Genomic DNA, 22,429 nt, shown 5'->3' on the forward strand with positions numbered 1-22,429 from the left:
TTCAAAAACAATGTGAGAATCAAAGCACAGCAATCCTCAAAATTGTTTGAGGGGGGGGAATGTGTTTAGGAGAAAGTTGCATGAATTTTCATGAGGATTTAATCCCCACCCCTGCAAACTGCTGCAGAAGTGTGGAGAACTCGGTTTAAGATTGGAAAAAATGAGAAACGGAAACCCCAAATGGACAGATGTTTCCATCCCTATCTGAGCTCTGGGCCTCCACTACCTCTACCCTTGGGCTATATTTGAAGTTTACCATAATCTCAATCGGATTTTTACTTTTAAAAAAATGCAAATCTAACAGAAAGAAAGAAGATACTACTACTACTACTAATAATAATAATAGTAACACCATTGCTAGCTGACATTAACAATAAGACTATTCCATAATTTAAACATATAAATTAAATACAGTATAGGCAGTCCAAATATCCAGAGATATCAAAATGAAATTGATGATTATAAGCCATGAGTTTGAATACTGGCGGGAGGGGGGATACTGTTTGTGCTTTTGGAATATATGTCTAATATTTCCCCCCTAAGTGCACTAGAAGTACTTTCGCTTCTTGGAGGGGTGGGAATAATATTGAGGCTGTTCTGAAATTTCCAGTGCTTAGGGAATTGGGATCAAACGGTTAAAATGATAATTGACCCTGGTGTTTTTAATGTGGTTGTTTTGTCTTAATATTTGTGCACTGCACTGAATTGTTTTGTGCTTTTCCTCTGTTTTTGATCACTCCACCAGGCCCTTGTGTGGAAAAGTAGGATGTATTGATATATCTTTCACAGATATTCCCCCCGTCTTGCTATCCACCCCCCCCCATGGCCTACTTGACACCCTGGCTCCCATTATGTCCTCTTATTCTACCTGCGAATAATGGGCCCCGTGTAAGTACTTTTCATTAGATGAGAAACCAGTGAATTAGTTCAAAGCTCAGACTTAGCTTCTGTGTCTCTCACTGGTAACTTAATTCTTCTGAGTGGAGTTTTAGCTTTGCAAGTCTCTTATCTGCTGGGGGGGTAGAGGAGGAGGAGGGCAGTGGCATGAGGAGGGGCTCTAGAAAGGCTTTCAGGCAGAGGCCTTAGCAACAGGGGTGGGAGGAGGATGGGCAAGGGTGAAGGAAAAAGCTCTGCCGTGACACCTTAAGCCCATTAATTTCTCGGTCGCCAGGGGAGACGATGCCTCTCTCTGCATCACCAACGGATTTGGCAAATTGAAAAGGAAGGAGAGGCAGGAAAAGCACAAATCCTGCCTGCCTACAGTGTTGGGATACCTGCTGGCAGCTCGTTTCTGCTAGGTAGTAAAGAGCAGATGCCGGCAAAGGAGAAAAGGCTCTGACGGCTGAGGCAACGCTACCGGATTTCTGGGGAGGGCAAGACCTGATTCGTGTTTGGTGACTTGGTGGGCCCAACTTGACTCCCTCCATTGTACGCTCCGGCTGGAATTAACGTCCACTTTTCCATCAAGACCTTCGGATCGCCTTCCTAACAGAGGCCTCTGAGGTGGCCCCTTGGGATTTTCGTTGGCCTCCTAAAAGAGGGCCTAGATGATCGAGGTTGCATCTAAATCTGTTGTGCGGCAACGTCCATGATATCTAGACCACCGGCCTCTATCTAGGATCACCTCCATCCTCCTTCCTTGGCTGCAAAACCCATTCCGGACTGCTCTCCCTACCCCCATCCCTTTTCCATCCACCAGAGCCATCGCAGCTGTGGAAATGGCCTTGCATTGGGCGTTGCTCTGCCTCATCTTCTCCCCACTGATGCCGGCCACTGAATACGGCTTGCCCAAATTCATCTGCAGCCCTATGCCTCTGGATATGGACAATGGCTGCCAGTCAGCCAGCCAGCAGCGACACGGCGCAGGGGCTAACAGCGCAGGGAATGGGCACTGGGTAGGGACTCTTGAGGAAGCCAAGGAAACCATCCTGCACCTGCGGGAGACCGTGGTGCACCAGAAGGAGACGATCTTGGACCAGAGGGAGACGGTGCGGGAGTTGACGGCCAAGCTGAGCCGCTGCGAAGCCCATTCCCGGAGACATGTTGGGGAGCACCATGGCGGTCACCATGAAGAGAACCACAGCCATGGGCATGGGCACCACGAGGGAGTCCACAGAGGCCACCACGAGGGTGGGCATCGGACCCACCATGAGGATGGTCACAGGGGACATCATGAGAATGCACACCAAGGCCACCGCGAGGATGGGCATCAGGGTCACCATGAAGAAAGTCACAGGGGACAGCATGAGGCTGGGCACCGAGATCCCCATGAAGGCATCCATGCCCGGGAGAACGAGTACCACCATTTTGGGCAACGGGAGCACCATGAACTACAGGTGGGACACAGCAACCACGATGCCTTTCGCAAGGGGGCTGCCGCTGCCAACACCATGGAGGACCCACCCAAGGAGACATCTGGGGTGAACCAGATGGAGAGGATGCTGGAATCCCTCAAGGAGAGACTGGAGCATCTTCAGGTACCAAGTCTTATGCATCAGCCACCTCTTCTCCAGAAAACTATCCCTTATCTTTCCCAGTTATGCTTTCTTCTCAGATTTGTCCATCTGTTCCTTGTCTACCCAAATATTCATCACCCAAGTTTGCCTCCCATCCCTCCCTCCTTTAACGGGATGACAGTAAACAATGGCAGGCAATGCTCTTTATCCCTGGTTAAAAAACCCCCCACCTTATTTAACACAGAACCCTCTATAAATCCAATGTCCAAAAACATTTCCCATCTTGCCAGATACACTTTCTCGCATCAAGCTTTCCTGCCTCCTCTTCACATCTGTGAAGTGCACAAATAGATTCACATGGCTAAGTTGTCTTAGCCATTGGGATGATTTTTGGACATTGCATGTGAGAAGCAAAATTTAATATTTTGACAGTTTATTTGAAACACATTATTTCGCTCAAAGAATTCTGGGCACTTTAGTTTACCCCTCACAGAGTTACAATTCCCAGCAACCCTTAACAAACAACAGTGCCCAGAATACTTTGAGAGGCGCTTTAAAGCTATAGTGAAGACACGGCCTATGAAGCTACCCCATCACTACCAACAATATCTGAATGGGGAAAACCACAAATTCAGGTCAGCCAGTACTCCCAGGGGACACCTAGCTTGCCTGTAGTACATGTGAAAAGGATCTAGGCGTCTTAGTAGACCACAGGTTTAACATGAGTCAACAGTGTGATGCAGCAGCACAAAAAGCTAATGCTATTCTAGGCTGCATCAACAGAAGTATAGTGTCCAGATCAAGAGAAGTAATAGGACTTCTGCCTTGGTCAGACCCCCCCCCCCCACCTAGAGTGCTGTGTCCAGTTCTGGGTGCCACAGTTTAAGAAGGATGTTGACAAGCTGGAACATGTGCAGAGGAGGATGACCAAGATGGTCAAGGGTCTGGAAACCAAGCCTTATGAGGATGGTTGAGGGAGTTGGGTATCTTTGGCCTGGAAAAGAGGAGATTGAGAGGAGATAGGATAGCCATCTTAAAATATTTAAAGGTCTGTCACACATGGAAGATAGAGCAAGCTTGTTTTGTCCTGCTCTAGAGGGTAGGACTCAATTCAATGGCTTCTGGTTACAAGAAAGAACTTTCTGACAATAAGAGGTGTTCAACAGTGGAATGGACTCTCTTGGGAGGTGGTGGACTTTCCTTCCTTGGAGGTTGCTAAGCAGAGGTTGAGTGGCCATCTTTCATGGATGCTTTAGCTGATACCTTGCACAGAAGGGGGTTGGATTAGATGAAGCTCAAGGTCCCTCTACCATTCTATGATTCCATGAAATATTTTGGATCTCATTTCTTAAGGACGCCGTTGTAGACTGATCAACGTACCTACATGTCTATTCATCCATCTTCTGTAACAGAGGCCTTCATCAGGGAAGATGCTGCACAAAGCAGTGGATAAAGGAGGATATTCTCTGTCTTAAGGCAGTATATCTCCTGCTTAAGCTATATCGATCAGGTCCTGATTCTTCCTACTCTGTAAAATCTCTAGAGCTGGATCATCTGTAGCTTGGATCTCATCACACTTTTCATACACCTTTATGTCTGGCAGAAAAATATCTGAATTGACTCCATTGAAAAAAATTGCGCTGAAAGTCATTTTAGTAAAGAAAATTCTCTAGGTGGATTTATATCTCAGTCATCACTTCTTGTTGCAGTCTTCAAGTGAAGAGCATGCATTTCTGGCTTTATCACATACGGTTGGCCACCATTCTTTCAGTTAAGAAGTGATCCACCCCACACCCCATGTTCCTATCCCTTGAGGGAGCCAACATCTGGCACTCCAGATGTTGTTGGACTGCAGATCCCATTATCCCTGACCATTGGGCTGTGCTGGCTGGGGCTGATGGGAGCTGCTCTAAAACTATAGTATGGTGTAAACCCATTGTCCCTGTCCCAGCCTCTGTTGCAAGAGAGAAAAGATTGCCTTCTGCCACCTTTGTATTAAACTCTCTAAAAATAGGCAGAGATTGCAACTGAGTCCCCTTTTAATCTTCTTTTCCCTAGTCTAAACATACACAGTTTCCTTTACCTTTCTTCATACTGACTAACACACTTTCTAAACATTTGGGTGTCATGCTGCTTTCCTGCCCTCAGGTCCATCTCCCACCCCACTTTCCACAAACACCCTGTATTCCTTGTCTCTCCCATCAACATATCTATCTCAGCAGCCAATGTATCTCCTTCAGTAAGGAAGATAGTTTATTGGAACTCCTTTTCCTAACCTCAGGGATAAATGTAGGTGAAATCTTCGTTAGGACTCCGTAATGGTTTGGTGTCAGTGGTCTCTCTGCCCTTTGCCTCCTGAACTTATCGCAAATGACCACTCACTCACATGTACTGTCTATTTCCCTCCCTCCCTATGGCCATATGTAACCAGAGACAGAAAATCATCTTGTTTTACTTTTACAAAAGTGAGGTTGATGTAACAGAACCAACAGCTTGCACATGATACAGCACAAACAATGATTCCAGTTGAAGTCAATTTTCTGGTTCCAGTTGAAGTCAATTCATTTCTTTTTACAAGCTCAGTTTATCCAGACAGGTTAGCACTCAGCTATCTCAGTTCCTGCAAATGAGCAGGTCCTTTTAGAGGCATTTTGGTCTCAGCTGGAAAATGGTCTTCATGAGCCTTTATTCCCCCACACCCCAACACACAAACCTTGATTTCCCAAAGTGCATATCACACCAGCCTCCACCCTGAGGCCTACCACACCTCCAAAGAAAGGAATAACATGTCGACCAAGCTCCAAAATTGACAGCTGGGTGAAACCTTTATTGGGGACTTACCACAAGCCTTTAAATTTTCCAGACGTTTCCAGGCGTTTTCAAAATTGGGACCTTGGTTGGAATTCAGTGTTGCGCTATGACAAGCATGGCAGCATTCAAGGTGGAATGACCCCCCCACCCCGTTCCCCCATGCACTGTTCTGGGGGTTCATTCAACCCCCTAAAACAATATTACGGAGTGTATAGGAGGAGAGGGGAGAAAGTCCCATTGCAAAAGCAACATATAGCCTGATTATTTTGGAGTGTTTTCCCCCCTTATGGATCACTATAAGTTTTTAATGAAGTTCAAAGGTTTCTTTTCCCTCCCCATCCCTCCTTCTTCTGACAACAGCCAAAACTACTGCCAGGGTGGCGGCATCACTCATCTAGGCCTTAGGAATTCTTTCTGACCGTCCTTTCCTCTCAAAGGCTATCCCTCACCTCACCTTCCTCGCAGGGTTGTTGAGGCAAACAATAATAATACATGATGAAGGTAAAGCCTGTACCGACCATGTTAAATTGGGCCTCTCTCTCACTTCGCTCCACATTGCACATCCCGTACCTTACAATTGCGTCCCCTCGTGTGGAGCAACTGCGAGATCTCCCAAAACGGCTGTCGGACGAGGGATAACAAACAGGCCAGGAAGACAGGAGAGAGGAAACATACAAATGGATTCGTGGAATGCAGAGGTGGATCAATGGATTATTAGATGCATAGGAAGGTTGGAAGGAAAGCAGGATAGATGAGACAAAGGAGGATGGGAGAAAAGATGAGATGGAATGAAGGACTGGCAGACTCAGGCCCCCACTGCAAAAAGGAACGCAGGAGGTCATTTGGTGCTGCAACATTTTTAGGGGCACATAAATAATAACGTTTATACAATCTGAGAGAGCATCCTCGTCCTCTTCAGGGACAGGTCAAAAGTCATTTAAAATGGCAGAATGGGTCTTGAGAACACCACAGAATGGCACTTCCATTGAAGACTATGTGCTGCCTATTCTCTTATTGTCCCCCTCCCCACTTGCCTCCCTGACCATCTGACCTGCCTCTCATGCTGTGCTCCACACCTTTCCATGCCTTCTCTCTTCACCTTCATAGCTTTCCCCTCACACACCACCTGTTAATTATCCTTCGGAGGCCATTCCTGTACAGGTCCTGCCCCTTTTTTCTCCTGTGCATATCTGGATTCCCACAATATGGCTCTCATTCTGTCTGGGGTTATATGTGGACACATACACACCATACATTTAAAGGACATTCCCCTCCACCCACCCAAAGAATCTCGGGAATTGTACTTTACTTATCACAGAATCTACAATTCCCAGCACCCTTAACAAAACTACAGTTCCCAGGATTCTTTGGGGGAAGTAGTTGGATTTAGGTGTGTTTTAAATGTATGGTCTGTTTGCAGCCTAAGTGGGAAACAGGATTAATTAAGCCTTCAAAAGGGGGGGGGGATTGACTGGTTTGATTTTAGACAATGGCCCTTTCAGGCAGGAAGTAAAATTATATGGGGGTAATTTGGATGGCAGGATTCCTTCATTTCCTGGACAGAGAGGTATAATCAGAAAATAATACTAATAATGGAAAGAGGTAAATCTGATGAGTTTTTTGCATTTAAGATCTATGTGCTGGCTCAGGCATTTGATAGTGACTAATACCAAGCTTTTGCAGATATTGTTGTATTTCACTGCATTGCTTTTAATGGGAAAATGTTTATTTTGTTGTGAACTACCCTGAAAGAAAATTACACAAAGCAGTGCACAAAAATAGTAAAAGCACAGAACAATAACAATACAGTGAACTGCCCTGAGACCTCTGGGTATAGGGCGGTATATAAATTCAATAAATACTACTACTACTACTACTAATAATAATAATTCCACCACACATTTTCCTGTACAGCTGAATATGATACGTGGTACAAATTCTTCCTGGGATATGGCAGAATAATATATACAACGGATGGGGAGCCTATGGCTCTCCAGATGTTGTTCCTGGAGGATGTTGTTCCTGTCATTCCTGACCATTGGCCATGCTAGCAGGGGCTGATGGGAGTTGGAGTTCAACAGTATCTATGGGCTATGGGATTCCCATCCCTGAAATAGACAATCAAGCTACTCTAGGGCACACAGATTACACTGGATGGGGGAGACAGTTATTTATCTGGACTCAGATAAGACCTGTTATTTATCGGGACTCAGTAGGGTACAAGTGGGAGAGTCATACAAGAACCAGGGAGACATATTGAAGTCCCTACAAAGCCACAAAGCCCACTAGGTTACAGGCCAAAGGAACCATGCCTCCCTTGCAACGTCCAACCCATCATGGAAGGAAAGACCGTAACTATCCCACCCTAGTTGCCCAGTAGGGTCAACTGGGTTGGGTGTCTGGGCTTACTTACTCTGGGAGCTGAGTGGAAGTGGGCACCAAGCTTAGCTCGGTGGATCTGTTTCTGGAGCGTATTGTCTGCTCTGCAGGGAACTAAGGTAGGGAAAAAGGCAATGTGTCTCCAGTTTCTCTCCCCCCCCCCCCGCCAAATTGTGCAGGTCTCGCACAATCTACAAAATGATTTTCTGTTAGTCAGCTTTAAAGTTTGCTTATTTTTCAACTTCCAGTTCAATGTGATTTGCTCTAGATAGAAATAGAACACAGCTATACTTTGAGGTGACACTACCAAGTGGCCAAGTACTACAAATATTACAAACACGATAAGTCTTCTTCTTCTTCTTCTTCTTCTTCTTCTTCTTCTTCTTCTTCTTCTTCTTCTTCTTCTTCTTCTTCTTGCTGTAAGGAGTCCATTTCAAAACAGGATAATGTTTTTATTTGGTTAGAACTTTCCTTTATTGTTTTCAAATAAGAAAAATACGTCCAGAATCTTTCCCCAGAACTCAAGTAGGACAGGACTGACAGGTTTGGCAGCAAAGCAGCAAATAACTGAGAGGTCGCTCTGGGCGTTTTTCATGGGCAGTGCCAACTTTGGCAACCCTGTACAACCTGAGGCTCAGTAGTAGCAGAGCACCTGCTTTGCATGGAGATGCCCCCATGCCCAATCCTTGGTATCTGCAGGTAGGACTGGGACTGAGGTACACACGATGACCTCTGAAGCACATCCCATGCACATTATTTTCCCCAAAGAATTCTGGGCACTGAAGTTTCCTCCTTAAAGAGTTGCCCGTTCCCAGCAACCTTTAGCAAACTAGTGCCCCGAATTATTGATGGGGAGGGGGAGAGAAATGTGCTTCTAATGTGCTTTAAAAGTATAGCATGTACACAGCCTAAGGCTTCTTTAAGTGGATGACAACTCTAATTGCTAGTGTTGTTGTGATTATTTAAAAGATCTTCATCCTGACTTTCCAGTGTAACAAACCTCAAAGAGATTTGTCGCTCCCATTGGAACAGTGTAAAACACCCACCAGACATACATTGACAAGGGCTAACAGGACATGGGACATTTGTTTAGGGAGGTAATTCTCTAGGAGAGGTTTTTCCACAGTGGAGGCCCTAACCTCCAAAGGGCAGGGCTACTGGGAAGAGGGTCTCAGGTGAACATCCAATTGATGGGCAGCTACAAATGGTAGAAAGTGGTATTTTAGATATCCTCAGCCTAGGCTGCTGGGCCAGAACTGCACTTGCAAATCAGGATAGAAGCCAAAGTCCCTGAGGTATGAAAGCAGCTTCTGTTGTGTTGCTATTTGTTGCTATCAAAGTGTTGGTGCTAACTTTTAAAGCCCTAAACGGCCTCAGTCCAGTTTACCTGAAGGAGTGTCTCCACCCCTATCGTTCTGCCTGGACACTGAGGTCCAGTGCTGAGGGCCTTCTGGCGGTTCCCTCACTGCGAGAAGCCAAGTTACAGGGAACCAGGCAGAGGGCTTTCTCGGTAGTGGCACCCGCCCTGTGGAACGCCCTCCCACCAGATGTGAAAGAGAAAAACAACTACTAGACTTTTAGAAGACATCTGAAGGCAGCCCTGTTTAGGGAAGCTTTTAATGTTTGACAGACTATTGTATTTTCATATTTTGTTGGAAGCCGCCCGGAGTGGCTGGGGAAACCCAGCCAGATGAGTGGGGTATAAATAAATTATTATTATTATTATTATTATTATTATTATTATTATTATTATTATTTGTTTTATATTTATAAAAAAAAATTACAACTCATATTTACAAGACCCATAATCTGGGAAACAGCTGTCATAAAACCATGATTAAAAAAACAATAATGACACCCTACAAAAAAACAACAACCCGCACCCAAATTGCTGGATAACTAATACAAAACATGTAAGAATTTTCTACTGAAATGCATGTCAGAACAACACTGGTTTCAACTGATACTTCAGGCATAGAGAGATCTCTGTCCTAGAGGCAGGTAATTTCATAGCCTAAGCCAGTGGTTCTCAAACTTTTTTCTCTGGGACACATTTTCAGAATAAAAAAATTGCTCATTGCTACACTTTTTTTTATTATTATTGATAAGAAATGCACTGGAAAACAAAAAGAAACGACTCCTAGCAGTGCTTGATTTATAACATAGAGAACAAAATACTTTCTAATATGATCACGGGGCATCCAGAAAGTATGAAACAATGCAAATATTCTGCAAATAAAAAAGTATATATTGATCCTATACTATACTACACTGAAATGTTTGAACATTTCTTAGATTGTCCTTGAATCTTCCTGCCACACTCTTTGAGAACCACTGGCCTGAGCCCATTTTCTTCAACTTGGGGGATCTAGGTGTCCTTGGACTACAACTGACCGTTGGCTAAGCTGGCTGGCTGGGGATGATGAGAGTTGTGGTCTCAACTGATTTGGGAACCCAAGGTTAATAAACATTTATCAAGGGGCCACCACTGAGAAGGCCCTTTCCCACGCATCCATCTATTGGCCAGTTTTTGTGTGGAGTGAAGGGAGGAATGCAAAACAGGATTCCTATGTTTTCTCTTAAAATGTTCAGTTTTTTCTGTGGAGCTGGAATGCACAGAAGCTAAGAAAGCCAAGATATTTTGTTTCTCAAAAAGAGCAGAGGCCTTCAAAATATGTTCTGAATAGCACCTTTGTACGTGGTTTTATGATTCTGCTTCGTACGTGATGGCTTTTACAGAAGAAGCCTTGAAACGAGGGACAGGACAGTTCTGCCACCATCACTGTGGGTGGGAATAGAGATTACTAGAGCATCTGAGGTGTTAACCTGAGTGCAGTGACTAAAAATAATTCTGTTGCCCTTTTCCCTCGCTTTCCCCCTTCTTAATACGTAAGCAAGAATTAGATATCCAGGAACACACCAAACTGGAGGTGGGGGTACAGTATCAAAGTTGGTGGGTCTCCCAGTTCAGGCTTGTGGGCAGGGAAGGGACTGTGGGAATTGGCAGTAGTGGCTCAATATATTTTGCTTCCAGAAACCGAACCCAAATGTCTTCCTCCCGGCCCCCGGCCCCATTCGAGAAAACACCTGAGAAAGTCTTGCTGCATCAGTCAGACACCACTTCTTGTCCCCCTCTTGGTGTTGCCTGAAGCAGTTTGTCACACTGCTGTGCGGCAGGGCTGCCTCCGGGTAGCTAGTGCCACAGATCTGTTGACCCGTACATAAGTTCCATTGAAGTCAATAAGGCTTATTTTTGAGTACACACATGCAGGATTGAACAGTCAACGAACTGTTTGTTTTATGTAGGCTGTGTCTTAGACAAGGCCTGATGCATTATTATTATTATTATTATTATTATTATTATTATTATTATTATGCCACTAGAGTGTATGGTTGTGTACACAACATACATTTAAAGCACAAATGTACACAAGAATCCTGGGAACTGTATTTTACCCCCAGCAGAGCTGTCAGTCCCAGCACCCTTAACAAACTACAGTTCCCAGAATCTTTTTTTGGGGAAAGAATGTTATTTAAGTGTGCTTTAAAATTTAAAGCTTAAATGTATGGTGTTTATGCAGCCAAAGTCATTTAAATAACAACGAACAAGCAACACAGGTTCCTTCTCTGCGGCACTTAATCTAAAACTCAACACAAAGAAGATGGAGGTGAAAGTCACAGGAAGGCCATATGTTTAGTTTGGTTATACGTTCAGCAGGGGATGAGAACTAATAGATTGTGAAGAAGGTTTCACAAAAAAGTAGCTTTCAGGAGAAGAAAGATGAGAGAGGCAACAGAAGTGTCCTGGTAGGAGGTTCTGGGGTTTTGAGGCAGCAAGAGAGAAGTGGCAGAGTTACAGAATTAATGGTTGACACGTGTGCCTGTCTTGCCTTCACCAGCACAATCGGAACAGCTCTGTCTTCTCCACGTCTCTGCGCGATGCTCTCCAGAAAAAGATAAGCATCTTGGAGCATCAGATCCACGAGAAATCAAACACCTCTGAGCATCACACGGTGGGTGTGCCAACAGCAGCAGGACTCAGGCACAAGCACGTCTCTCATGGGCACAGTGTTGAGAAAGGTGAGTGGCAGTCACACACCAAGTGTTGCCAGGGTCAGGGTGGGGAGAGGGAGTTTGGTCTTGAGACAATGGGGTGGAGGTGGAAGGAAGGAAGGAAGGAAGGAAGGAAGGAAGGAAGGAAGGAAGGAAGGGAGGGAGGGAGGAAGGAAGTCATCTTCAAGTATCTGAAGGGTTGTCATAGAATAAATTCGTTTTCTGTTGCTCCAGAGAAAGGGTAGTCAATGTTATTGGAGCACAACTCCCATAATTCCCCCTGACCACTGTCCATGCTGACTGGGAATTGGAATCTAAAAACTGTCAGGAGCTCGTCCTACACTCGAGTAGGATCCTGGCAGAGACACATGCCCGACTGGCATGTTCTCTCCCTCCTGGTCAATTGTTCGGGAGCTTCAGAAGCTTTCTTCAGCCCGAACATCACAGCGAATGATGCCAACAGACATTGGCACACTTAGGGATTTGCAGAGTCTGCGCAGCTTGCGTGACAGACCTCAGCAACTCAGCATTTTGGCTAATCTACTTTATTTACATATGAACATACACGGCACACTGCAACATGGCTCCCTCTCTCTCTAGCATCAGACAGCAAAGAGAAAAAGGACAAAGGACAATAGTCCCACTTCACGGAACACAGTAACACAAACATCCTTTCTCTGTCACTTCCCACTCTGTGGACTCAAAACATATACCGTCATGTGATAGACAACAACCCCATGACTGCAATCATGAAGCAGGAATTCTAACAAAAACATGTGGAGGTCACCACTGCGCTGGCAAACCCTGCTTCAGAGCCATGCTGGCTCTGAATCAAGTTTGTGTGAGTGGGCAACCTTTGGCCCTCCAGATGTTGCTGAACTTCAACTCCCCATCACCTTTGCTCACTGACCATGTTTGCTGGGGGTGATGGGAGGTGTTGTTCATCTGGAGGGCCAAAGGTTCCTGCTCTAAAATTAATTTCTTAGGCAAATAAATTTATCAACATGTGGACAATGGAATAAGTGGATGTCATTATTTAGTTGGATGAATCATGATCCAGTCAGAAGAGAGATGGGTGGAAGGATGTGTGGAAGGAATGACAACACAGTGGATTTGTAGATCGGTAAATCCATGGGGAGGCAGAATGAAAGATGTGGGGATGGATGGCTCAGTGACAGAACATTGAAAACATGGCTTGGTAGATAAAAGCAGTCATGTGTGGCTCATTGGCTGGTTCATTGGTTGTGGGATAGAAGGAAACAAAGATTAAAAAAACACACAAAAACCACAAAACATAATTTTCAAATACAACAAAAAGAAACAGATTTTTTTTTAATGCCAGCCGACATTGTCAATAATATATTCCATCAATCCTAAATTAAATGTGTGGATCAATATAAGTAGTCCATACGTACAGATAGATACCTAAAATGAGCCATTCTTTCAAACACAGAAATGACAGTAAGATATTCAAACCACCGAGTAATATCTGCTGGAGGCTTGTCCTTCGAACCTTATAGTATAAGGCTGTGCCCATAGCATACATTTAAGGCACATCCGCTGCAAAGAATCCTGGGATCTGTAGTTTTAGCCTCGCAGGGCTACAATTCTCAGCACTCTTAAGAAACGACAGCTTCTCGGGAGAGGGTGTGTGTGCTTCAAATGTTTGGTTTGTATGTCCATTTTATGGGCTCTCAGAATCTACTTGTCCATCTGCTGTATAGGTGGATGGAAACTTTAACAGCTGTGTGAACAGATATGACTGGATAGACCATGATGAATGGAGACGGACAGCTAAACAGACAGACAGCAGAGTGTGATGGATGAATGCTGTTGTTGTCCATTAATATTATGTCAGTTGCACCATCAGTGTGCATGGGGCCTTACAAAGAAGAGGTACCTGCCCCTAGGAGTGTACAACAGTGTAAAAACCCAGTACAAGGAAGTCCACAGAGAGAGTGGAGGGAGGAGTCAACTAGGAAATTGTGCATGGTATTTCTGGTGATCAGGCTTAGTTACAGTTGGTAGGGGGGAAAGATGGGAATGGATCAAAAGAGTATTTGGGGGGCGGATGCTTGGTAGATAAACTGGGCAGTTAGCAGCCGATGGATGGACAAACCCAATTCCCCTCCATTTCTCTGTGTTGGCAGCTCAGTCCCACATCTCTGATCCCCTCTGTCCTCCAGGAAACAAGGTGGAGAAGCAGTCTGAGGACTTCCGGGTGGGCTTCCCCCTCCGCACTAACTACATGTATGTCAAGGTGAAGCGTACGCTCCATCACGAGATCTTTGCCTTCTCCATCTGCCTCTGGCTCAAATCCAGTTCCGCACCGGGAATGGGCACCCCTTTCTCCTACTCTGTGCCAGGCCAGGCCAACGAAGTGGTGCTCATCGAGTGGGGAAATAACCCCATGGAACTGCTGATCAATGACAAGGTACGGGAGGAAGGCCAATCTGGTAGCTTCTTGAGCTGGCTGGCGGCGGTCAGATATGTTGCGAGACTCACTGTGAGACTTTTGTGGGTGAGCTAAGAGTTTGGACCCTGGGTGACAATCTGGAGGCAGAGAGGGAGGATGTGTCAGAAGGAAAATGAACTGATATTGATTTACATATATTAGTAAAGGTAAAGGGACCCCTGACCATTAGGTCCAATCGTGGCAGACTCTGGGGTTGTGGTGCTCATCTCGCTTTATTGGCCGAGGGAGCCGGCATACATCTTCCGGGTCATGTGGCCAGCATGACTAAGCCGCTTCTGGTGAACCAGAGCAGCATACGGAAATGCCATTTACCTTCCCGCCAGAGTGGTACCTATTTATCTACTTGCACTTTGACGTGCTTTCGAACTGCTAGGTTGGCAGGAGCAGGGAGCGAGCAACTGGAGCTCACCCCCGTCGCGGGGATTCGAACCACCGACCTTCTGATCAGCAAGCCCTAGGCTCTGTGGTTTAAAACCAAAGCGCCATCCGCGTCCCTTTTCTCACATATATATTTTTCTCTCATATATTAGTAACTTTGTATTAATGTAACATTTTTATAGGTAACGGTGTATTTTTGTAATATTTTGTCGAAGCTTTCTTTTGTTGTTTCAGTTTTCTGTACACCGCTTAGAGATATTTTATAAATATATGAAGTGGTCTAGAAATCAAATAATCAAATACGTTTGAAGAATGGCCACCATGTTCATGTTTTTCTCTGTCTTGCCTGCTGTGATGGCCTGGGAATCCGATTCAGAGGCTGAACTGGAGGAATCCCAGCCTGCACAGGAGTCCCTGCCTCCGGGGCCGGCTGAGCTGGGGCAGGGCCTTGATTCTGAAGCACCTACACCTGTGCCGGATCCTCAGGAGCAGGCACCAGGTGAATCCACTCGGGCTCCGGAGGTGGTTGAGGACTCAGTGCCTACAGGTGAGTCTCCCCCTGGGTCCAGTAACCCTTCAGCCTCTCCTGAATTGCAGAGGCTCAGGGCAGAGAGGCGAAGGGAACTGGTTTCTCCCAGGAGGAGTGCTCGCCTTAAGGCCAGGAGAGGTGGGTCTCCTGGGGGCCGGGGCCGCCCCTGGCCTCAGAGAAGATAAAGGCCAGTCAGCCCGGTCCCAGGTTGCGGGAGCAATGTCGTCGTAGAGCTGTTTTGGCCAGCACCCAGTCCTGTTCCCCCAGAGTTCCTGTCCTTGCCCGGCTTCTCGCTGTGGACCCCGTTTTGCCCGTGGAGGACTGTCTGCTGACCCTCAATTCAGGTCCTGGACCTCGCCCCACGGTAACCTCCCCCCTGGACCAGCACACCTGCCTTTTGGGTTACAATAAATAAAAAAACAAAAATAGTTTTTTATGATCACTTGGGCTGAAACAATTCAGTGATGTCCTGCCAAATCGGAAGAGGGCCCAACAATAAATTAAAGAGACAGAAGCCTGCCTTGTTTGCCATTTAAGCCTTCTGGACTGGGGTTCTGGGATATACAGAACAAAATGAATTCTTCACAAGGTAGACAAGAGGGGACACAGACAGGGGATTAAGAAATCTTGACCAAAGATTTGCTGAAAACAAGAGATGTACAGTAGCTATAGATACCTTGATGTTTGCATTAGAATATTCTGTGAGCTACATCCTCCCGTACCCAATTCTGGTTTTGGAATAAATTGTGTCAATTGAACAAACCTTGGCCAACAAACATCCATTCATTCACAATTACAGCTACACAGCCGCATCGTGTCTTTATTGGAACCAGCCAAAAAGTCCCAGACATGTGGCAATGTTTTGAGTTTCTCCATAGCTCTTCACCAGATGGGATATCACACAAAGAGACAGACAAGGAAAAGTTTGAAACAAAAAGTACACAACTAGATGTTGTAGCCACGAAGTTGCCATTTCCAAGATGCAGATTGCAAGCTACACAGCTAGCTTAGTTTTAGATAAAAATATTCACCCCACCATCCTATATTGCCTGATGAAGTGTTCTGGAGAACTCAGAAGTTGCCACATTGCTGTGATTTTTTGGTTAGCCCTAATACAACCTTGATGGCAGAAAGTGAAGAGGAATTAAAGAACCTTTTAATGAGGGTGAAAGAGGAGAGCGCAAAATATGGGCTGAAGCTCAACATCAAAAAAAACGAAGATCATGGCCACTGGGCCCATCACCTTCTGGCAAATAGAAGGGGAAGAAATGGAGGCAGTGAGAGATTTTACTTTCTTGGGCTCCATGATCACTGCAGATGGTGACAGCAGTCACGAAATTAAAAGACACCTGCTCCTTGGGAGAAAGGCGATGGCAAACCTAGACAGCATCTTAAAAAGCAGAGACATCACCTTGCCAACAAAGGTCCGTATAGTTAAAGCCATGGTTTTCCCAGTAGTGATGTATGGAAGTGAGAGCTGGACCATAAAGAAGGCTGATCGCTGAAGAATTGATGATTTTGAATTATGCTGTTGGAGGAGATTCTTGAGAGTCCCATGGACTGCAAGAAGATCAAATGCATCCACTCTTAAGGAAATCAGCCCTGAGTGGTCACTGGAAGGACAGATTGTGAAGCTGTGGCTCCAATACTTTGGCCACCTCATGAGAAGACTCCTTGGAAAAGACGCTGATGTTGGGAAAGATGGAGGGCACAAGGAGAAGGGGACGACAGAGGATGAGATGGTTGGATAGTGTTCTCGAAGCCACAAACATGAGTCTGACCAAACTGCGGGAGGCAGTGGAAGACAGGAGTGCCTGGCGTGCTCTCGTCCATGGGGTCACGAAGAGTCGAACACGACTAAATGACTAAACAAGAATTAAGAGTATTACCCCATTATGGACTTGGTTTCTTTTTGACAACATTTGCCTTTTATGTGTCTTGAAGTTCAGCTTGTCCTTTGGCCACAGCCTTCAGCAAAGACCTCAGAAGGGATATTGAGGCATGCCTCAGGATTCTATTGAAACTGGATCGGCAAAATATATTGTGCTCCATCCTGCCTATCCTCTCCCACTGTATTGATCTCCCTCCCAAAAACATTGGAGGTGAGGCACAGAGAGATATTCCCAAGGCTTTATAGCTGTCTGGATATCAGCTATAACCTGCTTCTTCTCGGTCCAAGGCTGTGCAGGTTCAATATAGCTGGTGCCATTCAGATCACGATACACTTATTGCAGCAATACTCTTAGGGCTCAGCATGTTTGCTCACCCCACTTTAACCTTTTTTCTCTGCAGGCCGCCACATTACCTCTGGCCATTAATGATGCTAAGTGGCACCACATCTGTGTGACCTGGTCAACCCGGGATGGCATTTGGGAGTCTTACCAGGATGGAGTCCGGAGAGGGAGCGGAGAGAACCTGGCTCCCTGGCATCCGGTGAAGCCTGGGGGTGTTTTTGTACTGGGCCAGGAGCAGGTAAATACCTCTCAATTATTACTTAGAGAGAGCCATTTCTGGTTCCTCTAAATCTGGGATGGGGAATACGTAGCTCTCTAAGTGTTGCTGAATTACGCAGTGCCCCAAAACATGCTTTTTTGGGTTCTGTGTAAGCATGGCTCGGAAAAAAGTGTCTATTCTGGGTTGTGTGATCTCACACGGGTCATGTGATCTCGCACAGGTCATGTGACTCATGCAGGAGCTCAAACAGAAAGATGTGTGCCCTGGTTTGGGGTCCTGAGATGTTGGAAAGTGTGTTGTCATTCTTGACAGTTGGCCATGCCAGCTAGGGCTAATGAGAGCCAGAGTCAAATTAATGGAGGAGAAGGCCACAATCCCTGAAGGCTATGTTCTACCTCCACTCTCAGAGGCAGTAAATGCTTCCAAATATTACTTGCTAGAAACCACTGAAGGGGGCACTGCCTCTGCACTCAGGTCCTGTTTCCACAAGCATTTGGTTGGCCAGTGTGAGAACTGGAAGCTGGACTGGATGGGCCCTTGGCTTGGCTCAGCAGGCCCTTCTTATGATCTTATGGAGTCCAGCACCACACAGAGGGCCACAGATTCTCTTGCCCTGCTGTGTGTTCACTCTCTTTCCCCACTCCTCTTCCTACAGGACACTCTGGGTGGCCGCTTTGACGCCACTCAAGCCTTCATTGGGGAAATCTCAGATTTCAACATGTGGGGCCACATCCTGACACCAGGCGAGGTTTACAAGATGGCTACCTGCACCAGCTACGCCGGTGGTGACATCATCAACTGGGCCGAAGCCTCCATGGAGCTTCACGGAGGAGTAGTCAAGCTACCATTTAATGCCTGCCACTGAGAGGCTGCGAAGGAAGAGGGACTTCTGGGTTCTCGAGAGGAGAGGGTGGGGCTGGGCACAAGCACCCCAGGATTTTCTGGAGGGACAAAGATACCTAGTGGTTTTTTGTTTGTTTTTTATAAAAGAAGGTAGGGTTTGGAAAATAATGGGGACCTTTCCATTTGGGACAAGGGTACTCCTGGATCTCTTAGGAGAGGGTGGGGTGTATGTAGCCAAGTTTTGTGCAGGGGGGTCTTCGGATCTGGAATCTAGCATGCCTGGATTTTCAACAAGGGTGCCTGATCAAAATTTTACCTTTAAAAAGTAAGCAAACATTTGGAGCATTGATGTCTGTTCTGTCGAGGTAAGGGACTTTTGTCCCGACTGTAAAATGGCGCCATCATGTTTTGGAATGGAGCACTTCCTTTTTATGTGAAGTAAATGGAAATGACATTCTCATGGTGGAACATAAAGGTAGATGCATGTAAAATAGAGGAGACTGCTTATATAGGTCTTTTGTAAGGCCTTATTAGCACAGCATTGGTTCCTTGGGAAGATGATTGGAAATAGTCAGATTATCCAATCTCTGGCAAACTGAGTTTCCCAACCATCTCTAAATCTGTTTTTAAATAGTAGCTTTCTTCTGTTGCCTTTGTGAAATATGCTTGGCAGGAATTGGAGGGAAAGTTAGGTACTTTTTTTTTTTGTCTTTGAGATCTCTAACACTCCCTCCTCAGTTCAGAAGACAAGATCTTGTGTTGTTGTTTTTTACTAAACTAAATAGCCATTTGCGAACTCAGCTTATCTGCTTCCTTTAAACAGGAAGACCTCCGTCCTTCATCCCAAACATACTGACCAATTAAATACACCCTACACATCCTATTAGGAGGGTTAAAGTTCTGTGTGTCAATCTTAGCCCTTCCATGAGTTATCCCAAAACTTGGTGGAGTCCGCTTCTGGAACCATTGTTGATTTTAACATCTCCTTTCCGCTCCTAGGGAACAACTTCCAGGATCTAGGCCTTCCTATAAGATTTGGGGAGGATCTGTAGGAATATTTTGCTCTCTTTGTCAATATGTATAAAACGTGTGCCTCTACACTGATGCTTCTCTCCTTAGGTGGATTCACATGACCATTTTTCTAAAGGTTTTTAACCCACTTCCACTAGTTTGCGTATCTTAGGCTAATTTGTAAATATTTCAAGATACCTTCACCAATTATCAAGAAAATCAAGTGTTTGAGGGAAATTATTCCAAATGTGTAATGTAGACATGGGCTGAATGAAACACAAAAGCCATGGGCCAAAGTCTAGAAGCAAGCTGATATGTGGGTTGATGGGATTCGGTCAGATTCTGGAAACACCATAAATCCATAATTGCACATCACCATAAAAGCATATTTTGTTGTTGTTGGCAGCTCAGATTTTGATGTGCTGCAACAAAGAGAATGCCTGGTTGCTACATTTGCTCATATATACAAACTCCAGTTCAGTGCTTCACTTCTCAAGCCTCATTACAGTTGACTCTCACAACGTGCACATTAGAACACAGGATCATGGATGACACAGACCAGGTAGAAAATAAGTGCTTGGTCACATGGAGAATGCCATGAACTATCATACACAGATTCGACACAGATTAACTGCAAAAACACAGTATGTGCTGGAGAAAAACAATGGCAAAATGGTTGTACGGATCTGTATTGATTGTCATTTTAGTAAATGTAGGGTAATATATTGGACCCCTCCATTATAAATAGCAGGAGGAATACAACTACATTGTGGATAAGAGTATAAAAGTGAGGTGCAGTTCAAGAGAGCAGGTGTGCCTAGAAGCAAGGATATCCAAACTCTGGAGGAGACTGCCTACACCAGGTGTGGGGAACCTTTGCCTGAGACCACCCCAATACTGGTGAACTACAACTTCCATCACCCCTGGCCATTGACCATGCTTGCTGGGGCAGATGGGAGTTGTAGTTCTGTAGAATCAGGAGCGGCAATTCCCCACACCTGATTGGGACTGCAAGGGAGAAAGGGCTGAAACAGATGTGATGTTGGAATTAAATCATTTTGAAGCAGCTAGCTTTATCCATTGCAGACCTACAGTAATGGCAGATCAGGAATATCTCACATCACATCTGTTTTGGCTTTCAAGGGAGGGGCCTAGAAGCCAGAAATCCTAGCTTTGTTGGAATCAGTGAAGGATGCAGACCAGAGTTTTAATGTTTGCTCCAAATAAACACCAAATGTCTTCTCTTGTGTATGTGTGTACATATATATATATATAAACTTAGCATAGGTTTTTCTATCACTCTCTCTCTCTCTTTGTAAATACTGTGTTTTTTTCCTGGGCTTTGATAGCATTCATTTGTGGAATGGATGTAGCTACATGGGGGTATGATGTTAATTGTCTTGAATTTTCATACTTCAAACTGGATGCAATAAACCTGCCAAAGAAACTGCAACCCTTTTCCACATGCTTTTTGGTCTTTGCTTTTAAGACTCCAAAAGTTTCTTTCATAACACACATTGCATCTAGATAGCACTTGTCCAAGACCCCAGATATTAGCTCATGATCAAACTAGACCTTGACTTTCCTCCACATTTCTTTTAAATACAGTGGTACTTCGGTTCTCAAACTTAATCTGTTCTGGAAGTTCATTCCAAAACCAAGATGTGCTTTCCCATAGATTAATCCATTCCAGACTTTTTTTAAAAAAACCCTAAAACAGCAATTTAACATGAATTTTACCATCTAACAAGACCACTGATCCATGAAATGAAAGCAATAAACAATGTACTGCAGTCACACAATCAATCAATCAATCAATCAATCAATCAATCAGCAGCTGAACTGGGTTCCACACAGTCACCAAAACAAAACAAAAAAGCCACAGAAACAAAAACACAAAATAAATAGCAGAAACAGACCTCAGTGTAACATTCAAAGCGGAAGCGTAACATTCAAAACGGAGCACGTTTGGCTTCTGAAAAAAGTTCACAAACCGGAACACTTACTTCCGGGTTTGCGGTGTTTGGGTTCCAAGTTGTTTGAGTACTAAGGCGTTCGAGAACCAAGGTACCACTGTACAAGCAGTTTTAGCAGGGCTGCTAGGCTGAGTTCCACTCAGGGTGGGGGAGATGCTGTGTTTTTCCTCCAGGAATTATTTTCCAACCTCAAAATACCCTTCCCCAATATGGTGCTCTTAAAATAGTTCTTAAGAGTGAAGGGAAACCTCTGTTTTTTCTCTTGTTGATGGAAAATCAGGTGGAGTAAGTGGGCAGGGATTGACCAGAAACCCAGCTGGAAAGGGTTAAGCACCCCCCCCCCATTCTGCTGTTCTCAGTTGCAGCCTCTGAGGCCTTTTTTACTTTTCAACTTGCTTTTGCTGCCTCCGAGGCTGATTTTCAAGTTTTTTAAAATGACAAAATTATCGGGGGAATATGTTATCCCTATATTGTGGGTATGGAGGCTGCAAGTAAGAACTGGACCCGGACACACAAGTAAGATTATGACCAAGGGGAGATTTGAGCTCGCACCCAGATTTACAGCTCATGCTTTTAACTACTGAATGTCATTTACGGAGTTTGACAGTTGACTACCTTTCAGGGAGAGAAGAGTGTATGCAACCCTAATTGCATTTCAGCTATCAAATACTGAATATCATCCCTATTATACCGTCAGCTAAGATGTATTGAACAGAGATATGAAATATTCAGTCAACGTTTGGCAACGCAATGCAGTTTTTGACCCCGTCAGCTGAGCAGATGGGAGATGTTCCAGGAACATGTGTGAATTGCTATGGAGGGAAGAATAAGGGTATTATGAGCAATTGCTAATAATGTTCAGAGAATATCCAGTGGATATCTTGCATCAAAATTCTCAAGGGGAAAACCTGAGAATTTCATTTGGAGAAAAGTGATTTCAGCATTGCTTTGGCTCATGTCCAGGCAGGTCATTCACTTGTTCTTGATCTCATTAGCAGTGGCTCAGGCCAGATCTGGCCCCTCAGCTGTGGGATGGACATGCAAGGTCAGCAGAGCAGCAAAG

The 22,429-nt window shown here is 45.0% G+C and overlaps 1 protein-coding gene across 1 annotated transcript; it reads left to right on the forward strand.

The window, feature by feature from the left end:
- The first annotated feature begins 1,214 nt into the window (after window positions 1–1,214).
- Window positions 1,215–22,299, forward strand: LOC310829415 (neuronal pentraxin-1-like). Its single transcript, XM_083707816.1, has 5 exons — window positions 1,215–2,477; window positions 11,546–11,726; window positions 13,886–14,133; window positions 17,375–17,554; window positions 18,192–22,299. The coding sequence occupies exons 1-5, from the start codon at window positions 1,719–1,721 to the stop codon at window positions 18,399–18,401; spliced, it is 1,578 nt and encodes a 525-aa protein (XP_083563942.1). The 5' UTR covers window positions 1,215–1,718; the 3' UTR covers window positions 18,402–22,299.
- The last annotated feature ends 130 nt before the right edge of the window (window positions 22,300–22,429 follow it).

The sequence above is a fragment of the Podarcis gaigeae genome, assembly GCF_964106915.1.
Source record: "Podarcis gaigeae genome assembly, chromosome: 13".
Classification (NCBI taxonomy): Eukaryota; Metazoa; Chordata; class Lepidosauria; order Squamata; family Lacertidae; genus Podarcis; species Podarcis gaigeae.